At 48.2% G+C, this 18,706-nt stretch overlaps 12 protein-coding genes across 13 annotated transcripts; 8 read left to right on the top strand and 4 right to left on the bottom strand.

Moving 5' to 3' along the window:
* The first annotated feature begins 2 nt into the window (after nt 1-2).
* COX12 (Cytochrome c oxidase subunit 6B) lies at nt 3-715 on the top strand. The gene is made up of 6 exons (XM_043156361.1): nt 3-93; nt 169-200; nt 265-298; nt 357-457; nt 519-526; nt 574-715. The coding sequence occupies exons 1-6, from the start codon at nt 65-67 to the stop codon at nt 631-633; spliced, it is 264 nt and encodes an 87-aa protein (XP_043006147.1). The 5' UTR covers nt 3-64; the 3' UTR covers nt 634-715.
* Nucleotides 716-717: 2 nt separating this feature from the next.
* Nucleotides 718-2,261, bottom strand: E1B28_011335 (uncharacterized protein). 2 transcript variants are annotated; one of them, XM_043156359.1, is made up of 5 exons: nt 2,155-2,261; nt 1,709-2,088; nt 1,383-1,652; nt 1,164-1,328; nt 718-1,106 (listed from the first exon to the last, which is right to left on the bottom strand). In XM_043156359.1, exons 2-5 carry the CDS (start codon nt 1,973-1,975, stop codon nt 723-725), a joined length of 1,086 nt encoding a protein of 361 aa, XP_043006145.1. In that variant the 5' UTR covers nt 1,976-2,088; nt 2,155-2,261; the 3' UTR covers nt 718-722. The 2 variants fall into 2 exon arrangements, with proteins under 2 accessions (XP_043006145.1, XP_043006146.1); XM_043156360.1 differs by having other exon boundaries at nt 1,383-2,088.
* Nucleotides 2,262-2,284: 23 nt separating this feature from the next.
* On the top strand, nt 2,285-4,428 carry E1B28_011334 (uncharacterized protein). The gene is made up of 10 exons (XM_043156358.1): nt 2,285-2,346; nt 2,407-2,457; nt 2,520-2,564; nt 2,626-2,703; nt 2,755-2,885; nt 2,938-3,048; nt 3,097-3,139; nt 3,189-3,632; nt 3,690-3,858; nt 3,911-4,428. The coding sequence occupies exons 1-10, from the start codon at nt 2,343-2,345 to the stop codon at nt 4,308-4,310; spliced, it is 1,476 nt and encodes a 491-aa protein (XP_043006144.1). The 5' UTR covers nt 2,285-2,342; the 3' UTR covers nt 4,311-4,428.
* Nucleotides 4,429-4,858: 430 nt separating this feature from the next.
* On the bottom strand, nt 4,859-6,320 carry E1B28_011333 (uncharacterized protein). Its single transcript, XM_043156357.1, has 7 exons — nt 6,167-6,320; nt 6,082-6,118; nt 6,015-6,025; nt 5,841-5,953; nt 5,451-5,786; nt 5,026-5,394; nt 4,859-4,970 (listed from the first exon to the last, which is right to left on the bottom strand). Exons 1-7 carry the CDS (start codon nt 6,220-6,222, stop codon nt 4,927-4,929), a joined length of 966 nt encoding a protein of 321 aa, XP_043006143.1. The 5' UTR covers nt 6,223-6,320; the 3' UTR covers nt 4,859-4,926.
* A 591-nt stretch (nt 6,321-6,911) lies between these two features.
* E1B28_011332 (uncharacterized protein) lies at nt 6,912-7,473 on the top strand (the record flags this gene model as incomplete). The annotated part of the gene is made up of 4 exons (XM_043156356.1): nt 6,912-6,974; nt 7,031-7,059; nt 7,110-7,185; nt 7,234-7,473. The coding sequence occupies 4 exons, from the start codon at nt 6,912-6,914 to the stop codon at nt 7,471-7,473; spliced, it is 408 nt and encodes a 135-aa protein (XP_043006142.1).
* Nucleotides 7,474-7,810: 337 nt separating this feature from the next.
* Nucleotides 7,811-10,499, top strand: DBP2 (ATP-dependent RNA helicase dbp2; the record flags this gene model as incomplete). Its single annotated transcript, XM_043156355.1, has 11 exons — nt 7,811-7,813; nt 7,881-8,123; nt 8,180-8,403; nt 8,456-8,554; nt 8,607-8,907; nt 8,966-9,219; nt 9,278-9,363; nt 9,985-10,010; nt 10,066-10,122; nt 10,175-10,328; nt 10,381-10,499. 11 exons carry the CDS (start codon nt 7,811-7,813, stop codon nt 10,497-10,499), a joined length of 1,566 nt encoding a protein of 521 aa, XP_043006141.1.
* A 285-nt stretch (nt 10,500-10,784) lies between these two features.
* E1B28_011330 (uncharacterized protein) lies at nt 10,785-12,897 on the top strand (the record flags this gene model as incomplete). Its single annotated transcript, XM_043156354.1, has 2 exons — nt 10,785-11,444; nt 11,497-12,897. 2 exons carry the CDS (start codon nt 10,785-10,787, stop codon nt 12,895-12,897), a joined length of 2,061 nt encoding a protein of 686 aa, XP_043006140.1.
* Nucleotides 12,898-12,960: 63 nt separating this feature from the next.
* E1B28_011329 (uncharacterized protein) lies at nt 12,961-13,633 on the bottom strand (the record flags this gene model as incomplete). The annotated part of the gene is made up of 4 exons (XM_043156353.1): nt 13,566-13,633; nt 13,392-13,509; nt 13,270-13,330; nt 12,961-13,199 (listed from the first exon to the last, which is right to left on the bottom strand). The coding sequence occupies exons 1-4, from the start codon at nt 13,604-13,606 to the stop codon at nt 12,961-12,963; spliced, it is 459 nt and encodes a 152-aa protein (XP_043006139.1). The 5' UTR covers nt 13,607-13,633.
* Nucleotides 13,634-14,195: 562 nt separating this feature from the next.
* E1B28_011328 (uncharacterized protein) lies at nt 14,196-14,513 on the top strand (the record flags this gene model as incomplete). The annotated part of the gene is made up of 1 exon (XM_043156352.1): nt 14,196-14,513. One exon carries the CDS (start codon nt 14,196-14,198, stop codon nt 14,511-14,513), a length of 318 nt encoding a protein of 105 aa, XP_043006138.1.
* Nucleotides 14,514-14,896: 383 nt separating this feature from the next.
* E1B28_011327 (uncharacterized protein) lies at nt 14,897-16,195 on the bottom strand (the record flags this gene model as incomplete). The annotated part of the gene is made up of 4 exons (XM_043156351.1): nt 14,897-15,300; nt 15,369-15,637; nt 15,690-15,818; nt 15,876-16,195. 4 exons carry the CDS (start codon nt 16,193-16,195, stop codon nt 14,897-14,899), a joined length of 1,122 nt encoding a protein of 373 aa, XP_043006137.1.
* Nucleotides 16,196-16,564: 369 nt separating this feature from the next.
* E1B28_011326 (uncharacterized protein) lies at nt 16,565-16,888 on the top strand (the record flags this gene model as incomplete). The annotated part of the gene is made up of 1 exon (XM_043156350.1): nt 16,565-16,888. One exon carries the CDS (start codon nt 16,565-16,567, stop codon nt 16,886-16,888), a length of 324 nt encoding a protein of 107 aa, XP_043006136.1.
* A 34-nt stretch (nt 16,889-16,922) lies between these two features.
* On the top strand, nt 16,923-18,588 carry E1B28_011325 (uncharacterized protein; the record flags this gene model as incomplete). The annotated part of the gene is made up of 5 exons (XM_043156349.1): nt 16,923-17,454; nt 17,510-17,563; nt 17,613-17,708; nt 17,767-18,140; nt 18,205-18,588. 5 exons carry the CDS (start codon nt 16,923-16,925, stop codon nt 18,586-18,588), a joined length of 1,440 nt encoding a protein of 479 aa, XP_043006135.1.
* Nucleotides 18,589-18,706: the final 118 nt, after the last annotated feature.

The following is an 18,706-nucleotide window of genomic DNA, read 5'->3' as shown; positions in this document are numbered from 1 at the left end:
TTTTCCGCTATCGCCCGTTTCACGCTCAACCAAAACCTCCTTCACCACAACACTCCAGTACACAATGTCTGAGGAGCAAAACGACCTGGCCTCGTACGTTCATTTTATCTGCTTTCTGGATTTGTCTGCTTTCTAGATTTATAGCACCTGATCTCATATCTTCTCTAGCAAATACGTCCTCAAGACTGTCGGCTTCGATGGTGTGTAACGAGAACGCTGGTACCAGACAAAGATTTGCAGGCTAATAGAACGGAAATGTAATAGCCCGTTTCCCTAACCAGAATCAAACCAGACATTGGTGAGCGCACTGCAGACACGGCTTTTTGTCATGTGTTGTGTACTGACAATAAATTCAGCTTCCAAAGTTACTGCGACTACTTCAAGTGCATCACCGCCAAGGGAGAAGATTACGCTCCTTGCAAGCAGTTCAAGAGAACGTACCACTCACTTTGCCCCAGTTTGTGTTTCTTTTACCTCTAAACTGCAAGCATCTCACCAGCTGAGCGGTTACTCCATAGATGAATGGGTACGTCGTTTTCTCCTCTTAAAGTCACACAACTCACTGGTTCGCAGATTTCAAAGTGGGATGAGCAGCGTGAAAATGGGAACTTCCCAGCTGTGTTGGATCCTTGAACATCTCGCTGTATAGGACGTTTGTAGTGTTTTTTAAAGTCAATAAGCTTGAATTTAGAACATGACTATTCACAAGTCTCAAAAAGAAACTACCATGTTCGCGAGCTCCAGGCACTATAAGCAACTCCTCTCATGTTCCATTCACCTTCCCGCTTTTGCACGTTACCAGAACTGTCAGTGGCCCGACAAAAGACTCGACCTGTCTCTGCCGGGCTCTCGACCTCAGCTTCCCAGAGTGTCCAGCTCCATTTCCCTTCTTGATACGTGATTTGAGCGGGAACCCAGGTCGCCCCTTGATCCGCGGTTACTTCCACGGTCTCGACGTTGCCCGCGTCACCCGGGACGGCATACCCTTTCACAAATAGCGTGGATGGAGAGAGTCGATAAACCGTCGCAACAACAGAATTCAGCGGTAAGGCCGCCATAGAAGGGCACTTTGGCCAATAATCTTTGGCCTGCTCTTTGGTCTCCACCTGTGAAATATCAGTTTCCATAATGCATACTGTAATGGGGGGAAAATCAAACTATACGTGGGGTGGCAATATCCGGTAGTCTCGCTGCTGGTAGAAATTGGGAGATTCTTGTGTGGAAACATTGACATTGTCTAGCCATTTCACCCATCTGGCACCAAGATAGCCTGGCACGATGACTCGAACCGGGCCACCGTGTTCTGCAGACAAAGGTTCGTCATTCATCTAAACTCAACGGCGATCAGAACGTGAACCAGGTCCGGAATATGTAGGACTTACCTCATATGCCAGTAACACATCATCTTCCAAACTCATAGCCTTTTCGAGCGGCACTGAAGCACCATAATAGGTGTCATCCTGGCAGGGCGTGGCATAGGAAGCGAAGCAAACGTGCATCGGATTATTAGAGTTGGTTTGAACTCCAATGTGTTCCAATACGTCGCGCAAGCGTACACCGCCCCAAGTGCAATTGGCCAGGACGCCGTCTAGCCAGTTTACACCATGTACCGGCTTGATGGCACCCATTTCCTGCCTTCTGTTTCCAGCACACTGCAAGACGGATCACTGTCTCGCGCAAGGGATTGCTTTGAGAGCAAGCGACGTACCTGAAGGACTGCCGTCACAGTCGCTTTCGGGAATTTCTTCAGATCAGGGACGGAGAACTTGGTTTCTTTCTCTACAGCGCCGTTGAAGGTGATGGCATATTCGTCCTCCACGAATTCTCGCACAGGACCATGGTTGCGGCAATAAACGATGTCTTCAGGGGTCACTTGAAATTCGACAAGAGCTGAAACAGGTGGTTCTGCGTTGAAGGGTGCCTGAGATTGAACGATAAGAGCTTTTGAGTGAGGAGGTTCATTGGAAAAATCCATGTCTATGGTAGTAGCGAATAAAGAGTGAGTGCATTACATGAGGCATTAGCGAGCGGGCGGAGCCACAGGCCAACACGGTATACCTGTCCGAAAAGGCTACGGAATGGTCCTGTCTACGTAAATTTCAGCTCTGCAGCTCCGTTGCATTGGTATTGGTTTTACATGATGTGAGAGCTTACTTGAGTATGAGTGTACGCATGTTCGAGAGTAATTATCCTGATACTTGAAGTTTGTCCGCTTGAATCGACTGGGAGCGAAGACAACTTGCATTAGAAACTGGTCATAGACCAAACACGACCAAATTCGTTCGCAAAAAAATTCTTGACCCTGTTGCTCATAATCCCAGCCCATACAGGATTTCGAAATCATGCGTGAGTGCTCTCTGGCAATACTTCGATTCAGCGCGTATTCAGCTGAAATAAATATCTTAGCACCTAAAAAGGCTAAAAAGATATCTTTGAACGAGTTTCTTGGTAATTCAAGTGAAGTGCTCTTTTCCCCAAATACTTCCTCACGTATACTCAGCGATATCTTTACCTCTCAGCACTTGGATCATGGGCGGATGAAATGGACGCTTTGCCGTCTGCTCGTAAGTTCAATAGTTCTTTGTACTCATTCACTCATGCGCTAACAGTCCCTCGCACGAACAGCGGCGATGAGAAGTGATGATGATCAAGGTCGTTCAAACGATCGCTATGGAAGAAGGGACGATTTCATGTCTTCAAGGCGTATGTGTCGCGATCCGTTCTCTCTTATATACAATTGAAGGTATAATCTAGCCGATCGTGCAGCCGCACCACCCCGAGAAGACTTACCTCTACCTACCCAACCTCCTTTCACCGCGTTTGTTGGCAACCTATCATTTGATCTAACGGAAGCTGAGCTCGGAGACTTCTTTTCACCATCTCAAGTTCGTGAGCAGTCGTAGGAATCCCATACCCTGAACTGAACCCTCCCATAAGCCCAAGTCCGTGAAAATTATTCGTGACAGAGATGATAAACCAAAAGGCTTTGGATACGTCGAATTCGAAGACGTGGAAGGATTGAAGGATGCTATCGCCAAGACCGGATCGGTAATTTCCAAATTATCTTGAACATTCTGATGCTGAATAAAATTTCAGTCGTTTTCTGGTCGGATAATTCGGATTAGCGTAGCGGAAGCTCGTGAGCGGTTTTCTCCTCTTGTCCGTCTATTTGTGACATTCGGTTTCAGCCAAGGAACGTCCAGGATTTGGTGCCGACGACAGTAAATTTGATAGCCCGTGGCGCAGGGATGGTCCTTTACCTGATGAACCTTCACGAGACTCTTCACGTCGGCGTTTCGACGCCCCTCGGCCGGAGTCACTACCTAGCGTGGCTGAAGGTGTCAGTGATTGGCGATCGAACAAGCCTCGTGCAGCACTCGAGCCCGAGGCTGGTTCAATGAGACGTAAAAATATTGGATTCGGCTCTGACAACGCTGGCGCGGCGGACCGAGAGGAGACCTGGACCATTGGCGGAAAATTCAAGCCTTCGGAGGACAAAGATGCAAGTACAGGCAACAAGTTTGGCAGTCGAGGAAGGGGCGACATGGGCCCACCTAAAGATCCAGCATCCGCCGCTGACGAAGGATCAGATTGGCGGTCAGCGCGAAAGCCAGCGCGTGACAGCACTTCTCGTAAGTGCTTGATGTTGCTATGGATTGACATTTCTCTCATTGTCGTTCCCTACTCAGCAAGCACTTCAACGCCGCCGACACCACAAATGGGCAGACGCAAGCTAGAGCTACTGCCACGATCTGGTAGTGGATCTAATGTAGTCAGCCCACTCTCATCTCCCAAAATAGGTCCATCTCCCACTGCATCTGGTGGCTCTAATCGCGCCAATCCTTTCGGCGCTGCCAAGTTAGTACTTTCCTCAAGTCATTAACTACTCATCAGCTCATTTCTGAGTTAGACCGGTCGACGTAACGTCTCGTGAGAGAGAAGTTTCTGAGCGACTGGACAAAGATCGCGAGCGTCTTTCTATGTCACGAACCAGCTCTCGCACAGGCGTGGAGAGAACCACCTCTCGACCTGGAATGGAGCGCACGTCCTCCAGATCTGGTAATGAACGGCCAACACTTGCTCGAAATCCAAGTACATCCAGCTCAGCCACTACGAGCAATGCACCACCATCCGCGAAAACTATCAACCCGTCCTTAGCTGCGAACGTCCGACCCTCATTTAGCTTTGCCAGTGCTGCAGCTAACAAAGGGGAAAAGAAGAAGGATGAACAAGAGAATGGCGCTGATGAAGAAACGAATATTCCTATGGTGGACGATGTACGGGACCAACTGGGGGAAGTGACTATCTAGTGCGATCTTGATATGACCACTACCTTTTGCTGTGTATGAGTAAATTATCCATTATTCGTTGTACACGATATCAGGAGAGATGCCTCGCTAAGGCGGAACAGTTGACGCTCTGTTTCTCAGGAAATTTGAGAGCAAGTTTTCATCCAATGAATGATGAACTTGCGCTTTTTACGCACTTTTTTGAACTAGTTGTTCTCTCATCACTTGTGCTGAAAAACTCCGGATCCAGCGGCCAGGAAACAGCAATAGCATGGTGACTTTGAACAAACAGTGAGTAGTTGCTTGAACGGCCAACTCAGACCTGGGCGACACCTGGGCACCTTACGTCGGTATGGTCGCCAAAGTACTCTTCGCATATCGTGCAAACGACCCTCTCTTCCTGCAACTTGGCATTCCTCGATGACACACTCCAAGATACCCATATCCCATACCTCTTCAGACACGCAACTTTTCCGAGGTGAACAGGACGGAACTTGTTCATCTAAGATGCTCAATGAAATGAAATGGACTTTCAACGTGGTTGATGATCTGACCGTCTGTCGATAGTAGCTCTGTTTCGTTCTTTCTCAAGCAACTCAGTTTTGGTATAGGCTAAATATTTACAAGCGAGCAGAGGTCACCTAGAAACATCTGGATCAACGTACTTCATCCTCCCTCGCCCTGGAAAGGTTTATGGTGTGAGTTGAATCCAATACTGCAAGGCCGGGATCCTTACCTTTGTATCGAATACCGTTTGTTGACTGTGACTCACTCTCATACCGAGCTTTCGCCCGTTCTAACTCCTGTTTTCTGACGGCTTCCAATCGTTCCTTTTCTTCCCTTTCCAGTCGTGCATCGTATTCTTCTTCGGTCTCTCGAGGTTGTGAGTCACGTTTTTCGGCTACTTCAGCACCATCGTTTCTACGCTTGTCCTTGTTATGCTTTCGTTTTGACTTTTTGCGACGCCGACGTTCGGACGCGTCGGAATCGTCTGACGCTCGAGAACGAGAACGCGACCCACGAGAACGACGTTTTGAGGACCTAGGCTCGCCGTCGCGTTCGGACTCGGAATCCGAGATAGATGCTGAACGTTTCTTAGGTTGCGCTGGGGAAACACGTATGAACAAAACAGAGTTATAATGAAAATCTTGAGGTACTTACTACGAGAAGGGACTGGCACCTTCTTGCGAAGTTCAAGCTCTCCGCAATTCGTGATTACGACAGGATCCGCAGGTCTATTCTTGTCGTCACATGGAACTTGCACAATTTTCTGGATGACTTCGTCATATCCTCGCAGCACTTTTCCAAACACGACATGTTTGCTGTTCAGATGTGGACATTCGCGCAATGTGATGAAGAACTGTGAACCATTGGTATTCGGTCCTCTGTTAGCCATGCACAATAATCCTTCGGAATCCAATGGGAGTGAAAAGTCCTCGTCATCGAACATCCCTCCGTATATCGATTCTCCACCGGTGCCGTTACGTTTCGTGAAATCTGAGAGTCGAGACGGCTTAGCCTTGGGTTCCGGCCCCAGATTGGCTTACATACCTCCACCTTGTATCATGAAGTCCTTAATGCAACGGTGAAAAATAGAGTTCTTGTAATAGAGCGAGATCCCGGATGCCGTCTGACCCTTTTCCCCGGTGCACAGGGCGCGAAAGCTTAATGACGGTCTTGTGAGCGACAAAACTTTTCTAGAAGAAAAGAGAACACTCCGCCGACTTTTCGCATGTCTATAGATCCATCACAAGGTGAGAAGAAGAAGATTGGAATCGAAATGAGTTCTCACCTTGGGTACGGTCTCATTAAAGAGCTCGAATATGATTCTTCGACTGATGAGAGTTATAAAGCAGAACACAAGGACAATTACTCACCTCCCAAGGGGTTGGGTCCCCACCGCTACATCCATGTAAACTCTGGGTCGTACCATCGTGCAAAAACGAGCTTAGCCTCACCGAATGGTAGCTGTTCAAGAACAAGCTTGGACTTCGCAACGCACGCGGTCACCGTGCGTTCCGCTAATCAAATTGACAGCCGAAATGAGACTGTCTCTCACGACTTGCTCACGACTTACCCTCTTCCATATACGACCACCTTTGCTGTTGAACTTTTCGCCTCGCTGGCCACCATTGTAGGGTTTGCTTTACCCCCACCCGGCCTTGCCGTGCTTGACCTATGCGTCAATTCAATGTAGTCGTTTTTGGAGGTCTGTGTCGTGTCATTTCAAGTCCTGTCGTGTTCTGACTGTCTTCGAAACTAGCTGGCGGTGTTGGAAAATCTGCACTGACAGGTGAACTAGATCTTTTCGAATTTCCCACCAATTCCCTCATGCGTGGTCGTAGTTCGATTTGTGAAGAACGTCTTTCTTGAACATTATGACCCAACGGTGAGTGCTTGCTTCAACTGCTACCGTCCTCCTTACACTGAGATCATTTGATTTTAGATCGAGGGTGGGTCTGTCGTTGTGACCATATCTTGTCTTTGTGGTTGAATTAGCTCATGTTTGCTTAGAGCAATATCGGCGCACTGTTACAGTTGATGGAGAACCTTCCACTGTGAGTTCGCGACTCCGCTCCGTTTATCTCCGTCAACTCATATTCAAAATCGTGTCTGAAACAGATGGAAGTACTTGACACAGCAGGTACTGAACAATTTACAACCTATAACGAAGTCTACATCAAGGTAATCTCTTCCAGGCTGGTTTCTGAGAATTTTTGCGCTCACCCGCTCAATTTCAGTCAGCACAAGGTTTTGTTCTCGTCTACAGGCAAGTTACATCAACTATCTCTATGGCACGCCGCGTTCACGCTGCCATAGTTTGACTCAAGAGGCTAGCCTTAAGGAAGTTGACAATATGCGGAAACAGATCTTTCGCATCAAAGGAGGCAATACAGTGAGTCGCAAACCGTTCAACACTGGTCTTCCATTTGACTCGGTTCAGCAAACTATTCCGATTGTCGTTGTGGGCACCAAACTTGATCTCGTCAATGAACGCGAGGTACCTGCAAGCACGATAGCGACTCTGTCCTCTCGGTGGGGGCTTCCGTTCTATGAAACCTCAGCAAAGCGAAACTGGCATGTATCTGAGGTATTCGAGGATCTCCTCAGACAATTACGCAAAACATATCCCATTCCGACCTCGCAGAAGAAGAGGAAATCTCCAGGATGTGTCGTCATGTAGTATCACCATCCCCCCTTTACATGCTACCGGTTACTTCACCACTATCGATGACATTTATGCTCGTTCTCTGGACTATACTTTACGACGGAATACCCTCTATTCTCTTCATGCATGTATACCCATAGATCTTATATGTATGTATGCCACCATGAGTCCATTTCACCGTTCAATTGGGCCCGGAAGTATATCGGTCAGCAGTTATTTTGAGGGCGGTGCGTAGGTAATTGTTTACACATGTTATTATGCTATAAGAAGGGAAAATTTCGTAATCCTCCACTCCTTCTTTCCTCCCTTTTCCTTCCACATACCTTTTCCTTCCTCTTTTCTCTGCTGTATCATGGTTGGTATCAATTGCACTTTCTGAAATTACTCACTAAATCAATGCCGGTCTTTTTTGCCTTTTTCAGAGCTACAACGGTAATGGTGGTGGTGGGCGCAATGGCTACAGTAACGGATACAGTGCAAACACTTTCGGTGGCGGAGGTTGGAACGATGACAAAATGGGCAATTTGGGTGGTGGCCTGAAGAACGTTGACTGGAGCCGTCAAAAAGTTCAGCATTTTGAGAAGAATTTCTACATCGAAGACAAACGTGTGTCCGCAAGAAGCGACCGGGAGATTGAAGATTATAGAAGATCTAAAGAAATCAAGGTATGCAACGCTTGTGTTCTCAAATCATACAGTGAGTGGAACTAATTTACCTACAGGTGCAAGGTCGTGGTGTTCCTAGACCAGTGACCTCCTTTGAGGAAGCAGGGTTCCCCGAATACTTGATGGCTACCATCCGGGCCCAAGGCTTCGCTGCTCCAACTCCGATTCAGTGCCAAGCGTGGCCTATGGCTTTGAGCGGTCGCGATGTGGTGGCTATCGCTCAGACAGGTAGTGGAAAGACAATTTCTTTCGCTCTTCCTGCCATGCTACATATCAATGCGTAAGCGTTCTTTTTACATCTTTCTCTCCGTCATCTTGACCTGCGCTTGTAGCCAACCTTTGTTAGAACCAGGTGATGGTCCCATCGCTTTGGTACTGGCCCCGACTCGTGAATTAGCGGTCCAAATTCAACAGGAGTGCACCAAGTTTGGGTACGTACTTCATATTGTGGTATAGCATCTTGAAGCTCAATCTTATGTTCAGCTCCAACTCTCGTATCCGTAACACCGCGATCTACGGTGGTGCCCCTAAAGGTCCTCAAATTCGTGATCTCCAGCGGGGTGTTGAGGTCGTTATTGCTACACCCGGCCGTCTTATAGACATGTTGGAGACAAACAAGACCAATCTTCGTCGAGTTACGTACCTTGTGATGGACGAAGCCGATCGCATGCTTGACATGGGTTTTGAACCCCAAATCCGCAAGATTGTCGGGCAGATTCGACCCGATCGTCAAACGCTCATGTTCAGTGCTACGTGGCCTAAGGATGTACAGAAATTGGCTAACGTTAGTTTTTTCCCTTTTGGCAATCGTCCTTTATAATGTTTAACGGTGCAACTCATAGGACTTTCTTCGAGACTTTATTCAATGTAACATTGGTTCCATGGAGCTCACTGCCAACCACAATATCACACAAATTATTGAAGTTTGCAGCGACTTTGAAAAGCGCAACAAGCTCATCAACCACCTGGAGAAAATAGCTTCTGAGGACGCGAAGGTTCTAATATTCGTTGCCACTAAGCGGGTAGCAGATGATATAACCAAGTACCTCCGTCAAGATGGTTGGCCTGCACTTGCCATTCATGGTGACAAAGAACAGTGGGTCTTCAATTCTTTTTTTTCTCTCTTTTTCTTCTTCTGATCGGTGTTTTTCCAGACGCGAGCGTGATTGGGTTTTGAGCGAGTTTAAAGCTGGCCGGTCGCCTATCCTCATCGCCACAGACGTCGCGTCTCGTGGGCTTGGTACGTGTTTTATATTACAAGCGCTCCGAGTCAGCCTTCTCGAGGCTACCTTACCTGACCATTCCACGGTAACTGTCACGACCATAGTTGTGTCTAGGCGTCAAGGCGCCCATACGTTGATTCGTCTTTCTTCATAGCAGACAGGGTCACTGTTGGACATAACTCGATGTCTTTGTAATTCCCTAGGGTGCGTATCCGAAGCAAGATAGGCGACAACAGATCCACTGCGCTGTCTTCGAGAGGAACCGGTGATCACCAGTTCTGCAATCCCTCTAACCCTTCCAGAATGGCCCTTCGATCCGACATGGTCATTGGTTACGGACTTGAATCTGATCTCCTCTCGTGCGCGTGTCTTTTGCCTGTCTTTCAACTCGGACACGTCTGTGCCTCAATATCGTTTGTATCGAGGCCTCCCAGGGACAGACCATGACATACTGGGCGTGGCATGTTCTTCATCCCATTTCTGTTCCTTGTCTCGAAGCGCTTGTCTTTTCCTGTGTTACTTGTCATTGACTCTTTGTGTATCCTTTTCTATGTATCTTCTCTTCGATCTCCCTGGGTTGTCATTCGTGTGTGCTTTGTTCTTGCGTCACATTGTACTCGTCTGGCTTTTGCTCGTAGATGTGAAGGATGTCAGATACGTGATTGTGAGTGAACCTTCATTTACTCTCGTCGAGATGAGCTGACTGTCTCTTCTTGTAGAACTATGATTTCCCAAACAACTGCGAGGACTACATCCATCGTATCGGTCGAACTGGAGTAGGTGTGATCACACTTTTGTTGGACATTCATTCAACCTTGACTCCTTTAGCGTGCTGGCTTGACGGGAACGTCGTATACGTACTTTACTACAGAGAACGCCAAGTCCGCTCGTGAACTAGTAGGCATTCTTCGAGAGGCGAAGGCAAATGTACCTCCTCAACTTGAAGAAATGATCATGATTGGTGGAGGTGGCGGTGGCAGGAGTAGGTTTCCTCTCACCTTTTGTAGCTCATCTTGATTAACTATCCTCTGTAGGCCGATTCGGCGCTAGTCGCGGTCGTGGAGGCGGTCGTGGAGGTGGAGGTGGAGGTGGAGGTGGAGGCAATCGTTATGGTGGTGACAGTGGTTGGAGCGGACGCAGCGACCGCTGGTGATCATGTTTGCCCTGCTTCTGGCGGTGCTTCGATGCTATTTATTACATTACTCACAGTTGATGACAGCAGTTGACGGTTTGAACGTCAACATTCCCTCGTTTGTTCTGTGTAGACCTGTAGATTTTTTGGTACACTTCGTTTGACCTTAGTAGGCAAACATCTAATATGAACGAACACGATATGGTTTCTTCAATTTTGCACAATTGCATAGTTGTTTAGTCAGATTTTTGATTTGCGACTGTTTGTGCTGTCGCCACTGTGATTGAACTTCAAACATTGACCACGATGGACTCACCAAAACGAGCCGGGTCGCCTTCTGCAGGAGCATCAGATGCGAAAAGGCAAAGACTGTCTGCGGAAAATGCATCCCCAGTTGATCCAGAAAATGCGCCTGGAAAACGGAACGAACTCGAACCCATACAATCCAGTGATATCGCGAATTTACCCTCAGAAGGCCAGCCAGAACCTCGACCAGAGCTAGGTGGACGCGTAAGGGTTCTCAAAGCAGAAGCAGGTGATGAAGATGACGGCGGGGATGTCTCTATGGGAGATGGTGCCGACGACGAGGGTGATTCGGGCGACGAGAACGATGACGAAGATCCAGCCCAGTTGGAAGCTACGCGTCTACGACTGGAAGAGCAGGCTCGCAAATATCTTGCTGCACAGACCCATGAAATAATTATTCCCTCGTATTCGGCATGGTTTGACATGTCCAAAATCCATCCTATAGAGAAACGCGCTCTACCCGAATTTTTCAACTCCAGAAACAGGTCGAAAACCCCCGCAATATATAAGGACTACCGCGACTTTATGATTAACACATATAGGCTGCGACCTGTAGAATACCTTACGGTCACGGCTTGTAGACGAAATTTAGCTGGTGACGTCTGTGCTATAATGCGTGTTCATGCATTCTTAGAACAATGGGGGTTGATCAACTATCAAGTGCGTCCGCTTCACTCTCTTTCGACTACTCCATGCTCAATTGGAACTGCAGATTGATCCTGACCAAAGACCAGCAACACTTGCACCACCTTTCACAGGTCATTTCCGTGTGATTCTAGATACCCCTCGCGGCTTACAATCCCTCCATCCCGGAACTCGTCCGTCCAATCCTGGAGCTTCTGCTCTCAACGGCGCGCAACAAAAGCAAAAGACTGGTATCAACTCACAAAAACCTGTTTCTGCTTCCCTTGAACTTCGCCAAAACATCTATCAAACCACCAACAAATCCGCTCGTAAAATCCCTTCGTCTGAAGCCAACGCCCTCGCCAACGGCGTAAATGGTTCTAATCCTGCCCACCTCCTGTACACCTGCGATACTTGTGGTTCAGACTGCACGTCCGTACGCTATCACTCCCTCAAAGAAAAGAATTTCGAGTTGTGTGCACCATGTTACCTTGACGGCCGTTTCCCCTCCACGATGTTCAGTGGAGATTTCGTCAAGCTGACTAACGCTGTTGTACACGGTACAACTGACGACGACTGGACAGATCAAGAGCTTCTTTTACTGCTCGAGGGTGTTGAGATGTATGATGATGATTGGGGTAAGGTCGAAGAGCATGTAGGAACAAGAACGGCGCAGCAGTGCATTCGAAAGTTCTTGGAACTCCCTATAGAGGACCCGTATCTGAACACGGAAGCTTCAATGGGGCCTTTGCGGTTTGGACGTGTGCCGTTCGAACAAGCGGATAACCCAGTGATGAGTGTTGTTGCGTTTTTGGCTGGTGTGGTCGCCCCGGGTGTAGCGGCTGAGGCAGCAAAGACGGCACTTCATGAGCTCACGTCCAAGGAGGAGTCTGAAGCAGACAAGAAAGAAGGGGCCGGCAAAGCGGATGCAATGGATGAAGACGCAGGATCCTCGAGTAAACAAGGGTCAGTTGCGCCAGGCAACATGTCGGTTGATCAACCGGTCGGCGAGAAGAAATCTAGCGGGTCTTCCGCCAACGTTCCTCATTCAAAGGTTGTCCGCGCTGCAGACCTCGCTCTAAGGTCCTCTGCAAAAGCAGCCCGGCAACTTGCTGATGCTGAAGACGCCCAAATTCGTAGCACGTTGGCATCTCTCATTAAGCTGACGTTGAAGAAGCTGGAAATGAAGATGTCGCAGTTTGAAGAACTGGAGGAAATATTAGAGGAAGAGCGGAAAGGTGTTGAAAGTGCTAGATTAGCTCTTCAAGGCGAAAGACTTGGCCTGAAGAAGACATTAGACTACGTCAAAGGGGAAATCCTCAAGTACGGGTCTGGTGCGGCTAGCAACGGGGTGACCCAGGTCTTGAATAACCCAGCCACGTTGGGTACGACTAGTCAAGGGCCACAGGCGTCCCAGGTAGATATAGGAGCCTCCATGGATGGCGGAATGGGACCGATTCAGGACGGCAGTATGCTGCAACTCAGTTGATACGGAGAGCATCGCACATTTCGCATATTATATGTAATATCTTTTGTTGTTTTCTTTGTATGTTTAATTCGTTTTCCTGGCTGGCTGAACTGCCGACACTGTCGATTGCCACCATATCATAAATGTGAAACCTACTAATCCGTGCATGACACTCCATGTTATTTCCGGGGTTACCATATACTGCTCGCATAGAGGCCCGAAGGTATATGGAATGAACCGAGGCGCCTGGAATAATATCGTCGAACAGACGGTGTGGTATAGACAGAGGCCCAACGCGAACGCCCTTTTCCCTGGAAGAATATCTACAAGGAAAGCCCATCAGTCATCACGCATGCTTAGGATTAACGTTGGTGCAATGAAACAAACTCCCACCTGGCAAAGAAAAGCATAGTACGGATGCGAGGCACATCCCCAATGACAGCGCAGCATACATCTAGAGTGAATATGAGTTTTGTAGTATAGTCACCCACTTCAAGTAAACTTCTTCAAGGCACTTTTAAGATAACCAGCGTCGTGTTATTGAGCTGTCGGAACGGGAGACTTGCAGGAGCCCATATCGCCTGGACTGCCAAAGGGATTTCTAATGCGACGTGCAAAAGGAATACGGTCGAGCTGTTAATCGGGGTGTCAATTATTCACGGTATGCTAGTAGCTCTAAGAGGACTGACAGCAGACTGCGAGGAACTCCAACAGTACTAGGTGTGTTCATGGTGGTTGCAGGTGCTTGTTGGGAGCGCCGCGGCTTGGTGCCAAATAACGAACCATCCGCTAAACCCGTCTTTCAATTGATCATGAGTGACCAATCGAACAATTGGTAGATTCTTCCTTGCCCTTCAGAAGGCTCTTCTATAACTGATTCCTTTTAAGCCGGTCCACTATTCGGTGCGCTGGTACATGTAGTCTATGGGATGACAAGCTAATTTCTCCTTCCAGTTCCAAGACCAACCACTACCACTCCTCAAGCACTGAAGAAGACAACCGCGTGCGAGATGAGAGTAGGATTGGTTCGCTGTCTGTCAAAATCACAAGGACCAGATTCAGAAATGTTTCTAGGTATTGGTATGTATTTGTGTACCACTCCGGAAACTCAACACTTACGTTGGACGTTGCGAATCAACGTTGCCGGGTGGAGAATAATCTGCAGTACCTTGAGGAACGCCTTCCAAAACGGAGCTCTTCCATCGAGGAGATTCCATTCTATACCTGCGATTTCGACGCTATCGCCATTGTGGCTTTGCTCAAACGTTTATCCTCATTGCGGTGTCCCTGGATATTCACAACCGTCTACAACTGGGCTGATGTGCTCAGACCAATTCAGCCTTCATTTGGTCATCCCCTCGAGGAAATTTCGGGTCGAGAGAGATTCTACAGCGATTGGCGGGAGGCTATATGATGTGTCTGTTTTGAAAGGTTATCCGAACCTACGAGTGATAGATATTGGGCTGGAGGATATTCAGGTGTCGGGACCAGGAACAAATGGTGTGAATGATGCCCCGGATTGGTACGACCTCGACGCTGTCATACCGTCTTTAGTGCAGAGAACGCATCAGGACGTCGGGTCCGTTTTCTCGGTCATTCTCAATACCATGCATCCGATCACCTTTTTGAGGAGCTGAAAAGAAACGGGGTAGTCAAGATGGCGATCTTAAATCCGTTGGACTGGGTATTGTCGAAGGGTAAGTATTTAGGGCGAGATGATCCTGGAGTCTTCGGTGGACTTCTCAGAGACTTGGAAGATGTAGGGGCGCGAAAGTGTGGTGCTCAAAACTTCTCGTTATGAAGAAGATGTTTACGAACGCAAGAACCTGGAATACAATGACGAGTGAGACAGGACGGTGTTTTAGACATGAATCTGATTCCGTAGAGCGATCGCTTCATAGCTAGCTCATGAGCCCGAGCATCAATGGGAAAGAAATTCGTATCGTGCATGATATTAGAGTTACCGATAGTGATAATAAAGTACATGTCCTCATAACCTACTGTACAGAAAACAAGCCATCTACATTGGTAATGCCGAAGCACGGCCTTTTATAGAGTTCAGCGCTTCGGTTGCATCTAGCTCTATACCAAAAAACTCCTTGATCGCTGCTATCCTCTCCTTCTCGGTCTTGAGGTTCCTTAAAACTTCCGAATTGGAACCTACATTCCTCCTCACTTGGTCCCCGAATAGCAGGAGCGTTCCAAGGTCCTCATGATCCTTATCGACGAAGAAATTTTTGATAAGTACAACGTATCCGTAAAACGGTGTACCGAAGGGGAATTTTGCGACATAGAAGTTGGCGTGTATGTAGTCTTCTTTGTAATGCTCTACTTCATCAAACATGTAGACGTTGCTCCATTTCTCTGATTTTCCGGGTTGGACGCGGAGGATGTCGAGAGCCCACATGTCTTCTGGTGGATCTTCTAAACGAGCGTGCAAAAATATTGAGTGAGTGGAGACAACACCGCAGAAAAAAGGATGGAAAACCTACGGGCAGATGTACGGCCTGGGAAGGGCCTCCTTACGAGTCTATGTTTCTCTGTTTGTGTGCATCCAAAGACATCAGCACCCTCCTCAAGTAAGATTGGCCTCACAAGGCCAGTTCCGCCAAATCCGACATCGAGAAGGTAAGTATCCGTGTTATCGACGTTGGGTTGAACGAACGTGATGATGTGTAATGGAGGTGTGAACGCAGGTTTCTCGGCAGTGGCACCAGGAGTGAAATCCGTATTATTAACTCGTGCTTGGCCACCATAGACACTGTCCATAGAATTCAGCAATGACTCGGATGGACTGATTCGGAAGAACGCACCGGAAACCTAGACTCCGAAGCATCTCGAAAAGCAGTCCAGACTTTCCGAAACAGCAAGAGCCTTTCTTCTCCTTGACGAAGCGTTGGAAGAGATATTGAGGCTCGATGTTGAGCTCATGAGCCGGATCGCTGGAGAAGGCAGTTTTTTGGTTAGTAAGTTATGAAAAGGTAGAAATCACAACTCACTACTGCAGCGTGGTGTTTTCGAAGGGGACTGCAACCAGGTATAGCCGACTAATAACGTTAAGATTTTCTAGGTTGGCAGGGAAGGTGTCCGTCTCGACTTGTTCTTTGACCTCATCTGTGACTTTGTATCCAATGAAGGAGAGCCACTCAAGTGTCTGAGCTTTCGTGTACGCCGAAGACATTTTAGATATCCACCGACGCGTATGTGAAGCCCTTGTGGGGTGTGCTGTGGTAGGCTTGTGGTCCATAGTGGCATGGTGTGTGCTGGAATGGCCATGCGGATGGAGTGCATGTTGAATGATTGAACCGACGTTAACCATGATGAGGAGCAAGTTTGGTCGTTGTGGAGGGAAGGTTGCTCGGATTTATATTTCGCTTCACTTTACGGCCGTGGAGAAACATGAGAAGTGTTTACACCTCGGCCGCACGTTTTAAAGTAAAGGTCTGAACGTTGAATGTTGAGCGTTCAGTACCCTGGTCCTGGGGGTCCACTTGCGGAAGCCTGTGTAAGAGGACTGCGTATGGGTGTAGCACTGTAGCCCATAGCAACTTGAGAGGAAACATGCCGACACGTTGAAGGAGTTGATGCCCAGGTGAATTTCACCGATGTGCCCACGATCAGCATTCGTCTCTGACTCACTCTCACCGCTATCTCCCTATCCAATGCTCCCTTTTTCCTCGCTCACATCATGGAGTATTTGCCTCTTCAAAGCAAAGTTTTTCTACTCACCCACGCTCTGTCCATGATCACAAACGACAGGCCGTTAACCTCACCGCCAGACATCCAGTTATTCGCCGAAGAAGTGGAGAACGTTACCACAGAGGAAACAAGTGGGAAGGGAGGTAAACGAGTCAATGACCTGTTGGCCACTCTCCTCACCGGCACTGATATCGACTCCCGAGGCGTTTCTGTTGTCTGTGGTCAAATTGAAAAGGACTCGACGTCCATTCTCGTGATAACCAGCCCATCCAAAGACACAGTGGTTTTGAATAATCCAAAATGCGTGGTGTAATTACGTCTGGATCTTTCCCCCTCACTCCTCAGCTATGCTATATAGGTCAGAATTTGTAGTCTATGCGAACACTCTTGTAGAACTCCTCCAATCTTTCGCTCAAGATTCTCACAGTCACTCTGCCTTGCAGAAGCTGGTCGAACACATCTACAAGCACCGCTCTGTGACGATGAAACATTACGCGCGTTCCCTTTTGGCGGTATTTCCCAAGGGAGATCGTCTCGCTGCGCTCGATCTGCACAAGGAGCAATGGTCCCCACTCCGGATAGAGCTTTCAGAAAAACTGGCCAGCATTGTCCGACGACTCTATGAAGACCAGCAACTCCCTCCGCTCACGTTTGAAGAACCAAATCTGATGGTCCTTCGAGAAGAAACGCTCGCCTCCCCGTTACTTCTCATCTATGAGATCGTCACAGCGATTATGCAAGGTCGAGGTTCTCTGCAACGGGGGGCTGATTTTCCGGAGGAATTACATGTTCATAATTCCTGCGTCATGTTGAAAGAAGTCATCGGTGTAGTTCCGTCTCGATACTGGCAATTGGAAGCGGTTGGAGACTATGTCCATGGTTAAGCCACCCCATGATCACGACTCAAACACGAACTGACTATTCCGCTGTATAGATTGCTACGCCTTTCACGAGGATGGCCCCTCTCGGCTTTCATCAGATTGCTTAGGTCAGTCTCTAACATCTATTTAGTCGTATCAACCTGACGATATCAATAGCAGGAGGGGCGAACACCTTTCGCCCTCAAGATGTTTATCTGAATGATACAGACAGGGACTTTCCCGTGAAGGAGTCTCCTGACGATGTTTATCCAGGTACTCGACAACAGTTCTTCGGACTCGCTTGAAGACTAACTTCTAGACCTGTGGCAAGCTGTCCACAGCTTCCTTAAAGGTATTGCCGCGATCTATCAGTATGAAGTTGCTCGATGTAGATTATCCGGGCACCCTCTCTGCAAGCGGAACGCTCCCATCAAACTCACTTGCATTGAAGTAGAGCACCAAGATTTTGTTAAGCCGTCACCCGAATTGCTCAGACTCCTAATTCCCTCAATTCCCCCGCAATCCATTCCCGGCCTTGAAATAGAGAAGCGCCTGGGATCCGTCGAGTCTGGTGCCTATGCTCCTCATTGCGCTGCGGGTGCCATGGCTGCCTTTGCGTATTTCAGATCAAAAACTGGCGCCCAATGGATGAGCAATTCCTCACCTCCAGAGAGCTTTCGAAGTTTCTTCTCGACCCTTGCACCGGTGGGCCTTATTTTCCGTGAATAAGTGAAACGGAACTTCTGACCCAACTTGGCTTGATCTCTAGTCAACAAATTTTGCCCAGGACGATTTGGTTCTCACGATTGGCACATCCAAAAAATGTTGCTCAACATGCGCTCTTCTTTGCGAGGTGCTTGAAGTGGAATTCGACGTCGACTTCAAAGTGGCATTAGGACACGCAAATTGGTCTCCATGGTGGCCCCCCAGCTGGCTGCCTGATCGTTTACTTGCGGACATGGTTTTGCGACTCCACCTCACGCTCCGTGTGATCCAGTTTAATACCGACGACAGTTCTGATACCGGAGGAGACTCGTCATCACCCGATTCGCCTACCGAGGAAGGTTGGAATCGCAAGTTCATTGATCTCAACGTTCATGACGATCTGGGATCTGCCAAGCTCGATGCTGACCCTGAGCTGGACCTGCCGTGATTAAAGATTAAGATTTCTGTTCCTCCTTTCATCCCAACATTGAGGACTTTGCCGACTGTTGTTACTTCCAAACTTGAAGAGGTTGCGAATCAACGTCGCCGGGTACGGGGAGAATTTT

Source organism: Marasmius oreades, chromosome 7 (genome assembly GCF_018924745.1).
Source record: "Marasmius oreades isolate 03SP1 chromosome 7, whole genome shotgun sequence".
Classification (NCBI taxonomy): domain Eukaryota; kingdom Fungi; phylum Basidiomycota; class Agaricomycetes; order Agaricales; family Marasmiaceae; genus Marasmius; species Marasmius oreades.
Note: the sequence above shows the minus strand (reverse complement) of the source record. Positions and strands in the feature narration are given on the sequence as shown.

Bases quoted from the DNA above. Each gene is read 5' to 3' on its own strand.
- COX12 (XM_043156361.1), top strand. From the start codon at position 65: ATGTCTGAGGAGCAAAACGACCTGGCCTC. The intron at 94-168 runs GTACGTTCATTT...TATCTTCTCTAG, and splicing joins GAGCAAAACGACCTGGCCTC to CAAATACGTCCTCAAGACTG. The intron at 299-356 runs GTGAGCGCACTG...CAATAAATTCAG, and splicing joins CAGAATCAAACCAGACATTG to CTTCCAAAGTTACTGCGACT.
- E1B28_011335 (XM_043156359.1), bottom strand. From the start codon at position 1,975: ATGGATTTTTCCAATGAACCTCCTCACTCAAAAGCTCTTATCGTTCAA. The intron at 1,653-1,708 runs GTACGTCGCTTG...TCCGTCTTGCAG, and splicing joins CTGTGACGGCAGTCCTTCAG to TGTGCTGGAAACAGAAGGCA. The intron at 1,107-1,163 runs GTATAGTTTGAT...GATATTTCACAG, and splicing joins ACCGGATATTGCCACCCCAC to GTGGAGACCAAAGAGCAGGC.
- E1B28_011334 (XM_043156358.1), top strand. The intron at 2,458-2,519 runs GTGAAGTGCTCT...TTTACCTCTCAG, and splicing joins CGAGTTTCTTGGTAATTCAA to CACTTGGATCATGGGCGGAT. The intron at 3,140-3,188 runs GTGAGCGGTTTT...ATTCGGTTTCAG, and splicing joins GATTAGCGTAGCGGAAGCTC to CCAAGGAACGTCCAGGATTT.
- E1B28_011333 (XM_043156357.1), bottom strand. From the start codon at position 6,222: ATGGTACGACCCAGAGTTTACATGGATGTAGCGGTGGGGACCCAACCC. The intron at 5,787-5,840 runs GTATGTAAGCCA...CTCGACTCTCAG, and splicing joins CTTCATGATACAAGGTGGAG to ATTTCACGAAACGTAACGGC. The intron at 4,971-5,025 runs GTAAGGATCCCG...AAACCTTTCCAG, and splicing joins AAACGGTATTCGATACAAAG to GGCGAGGGAGGATGAAGTAC.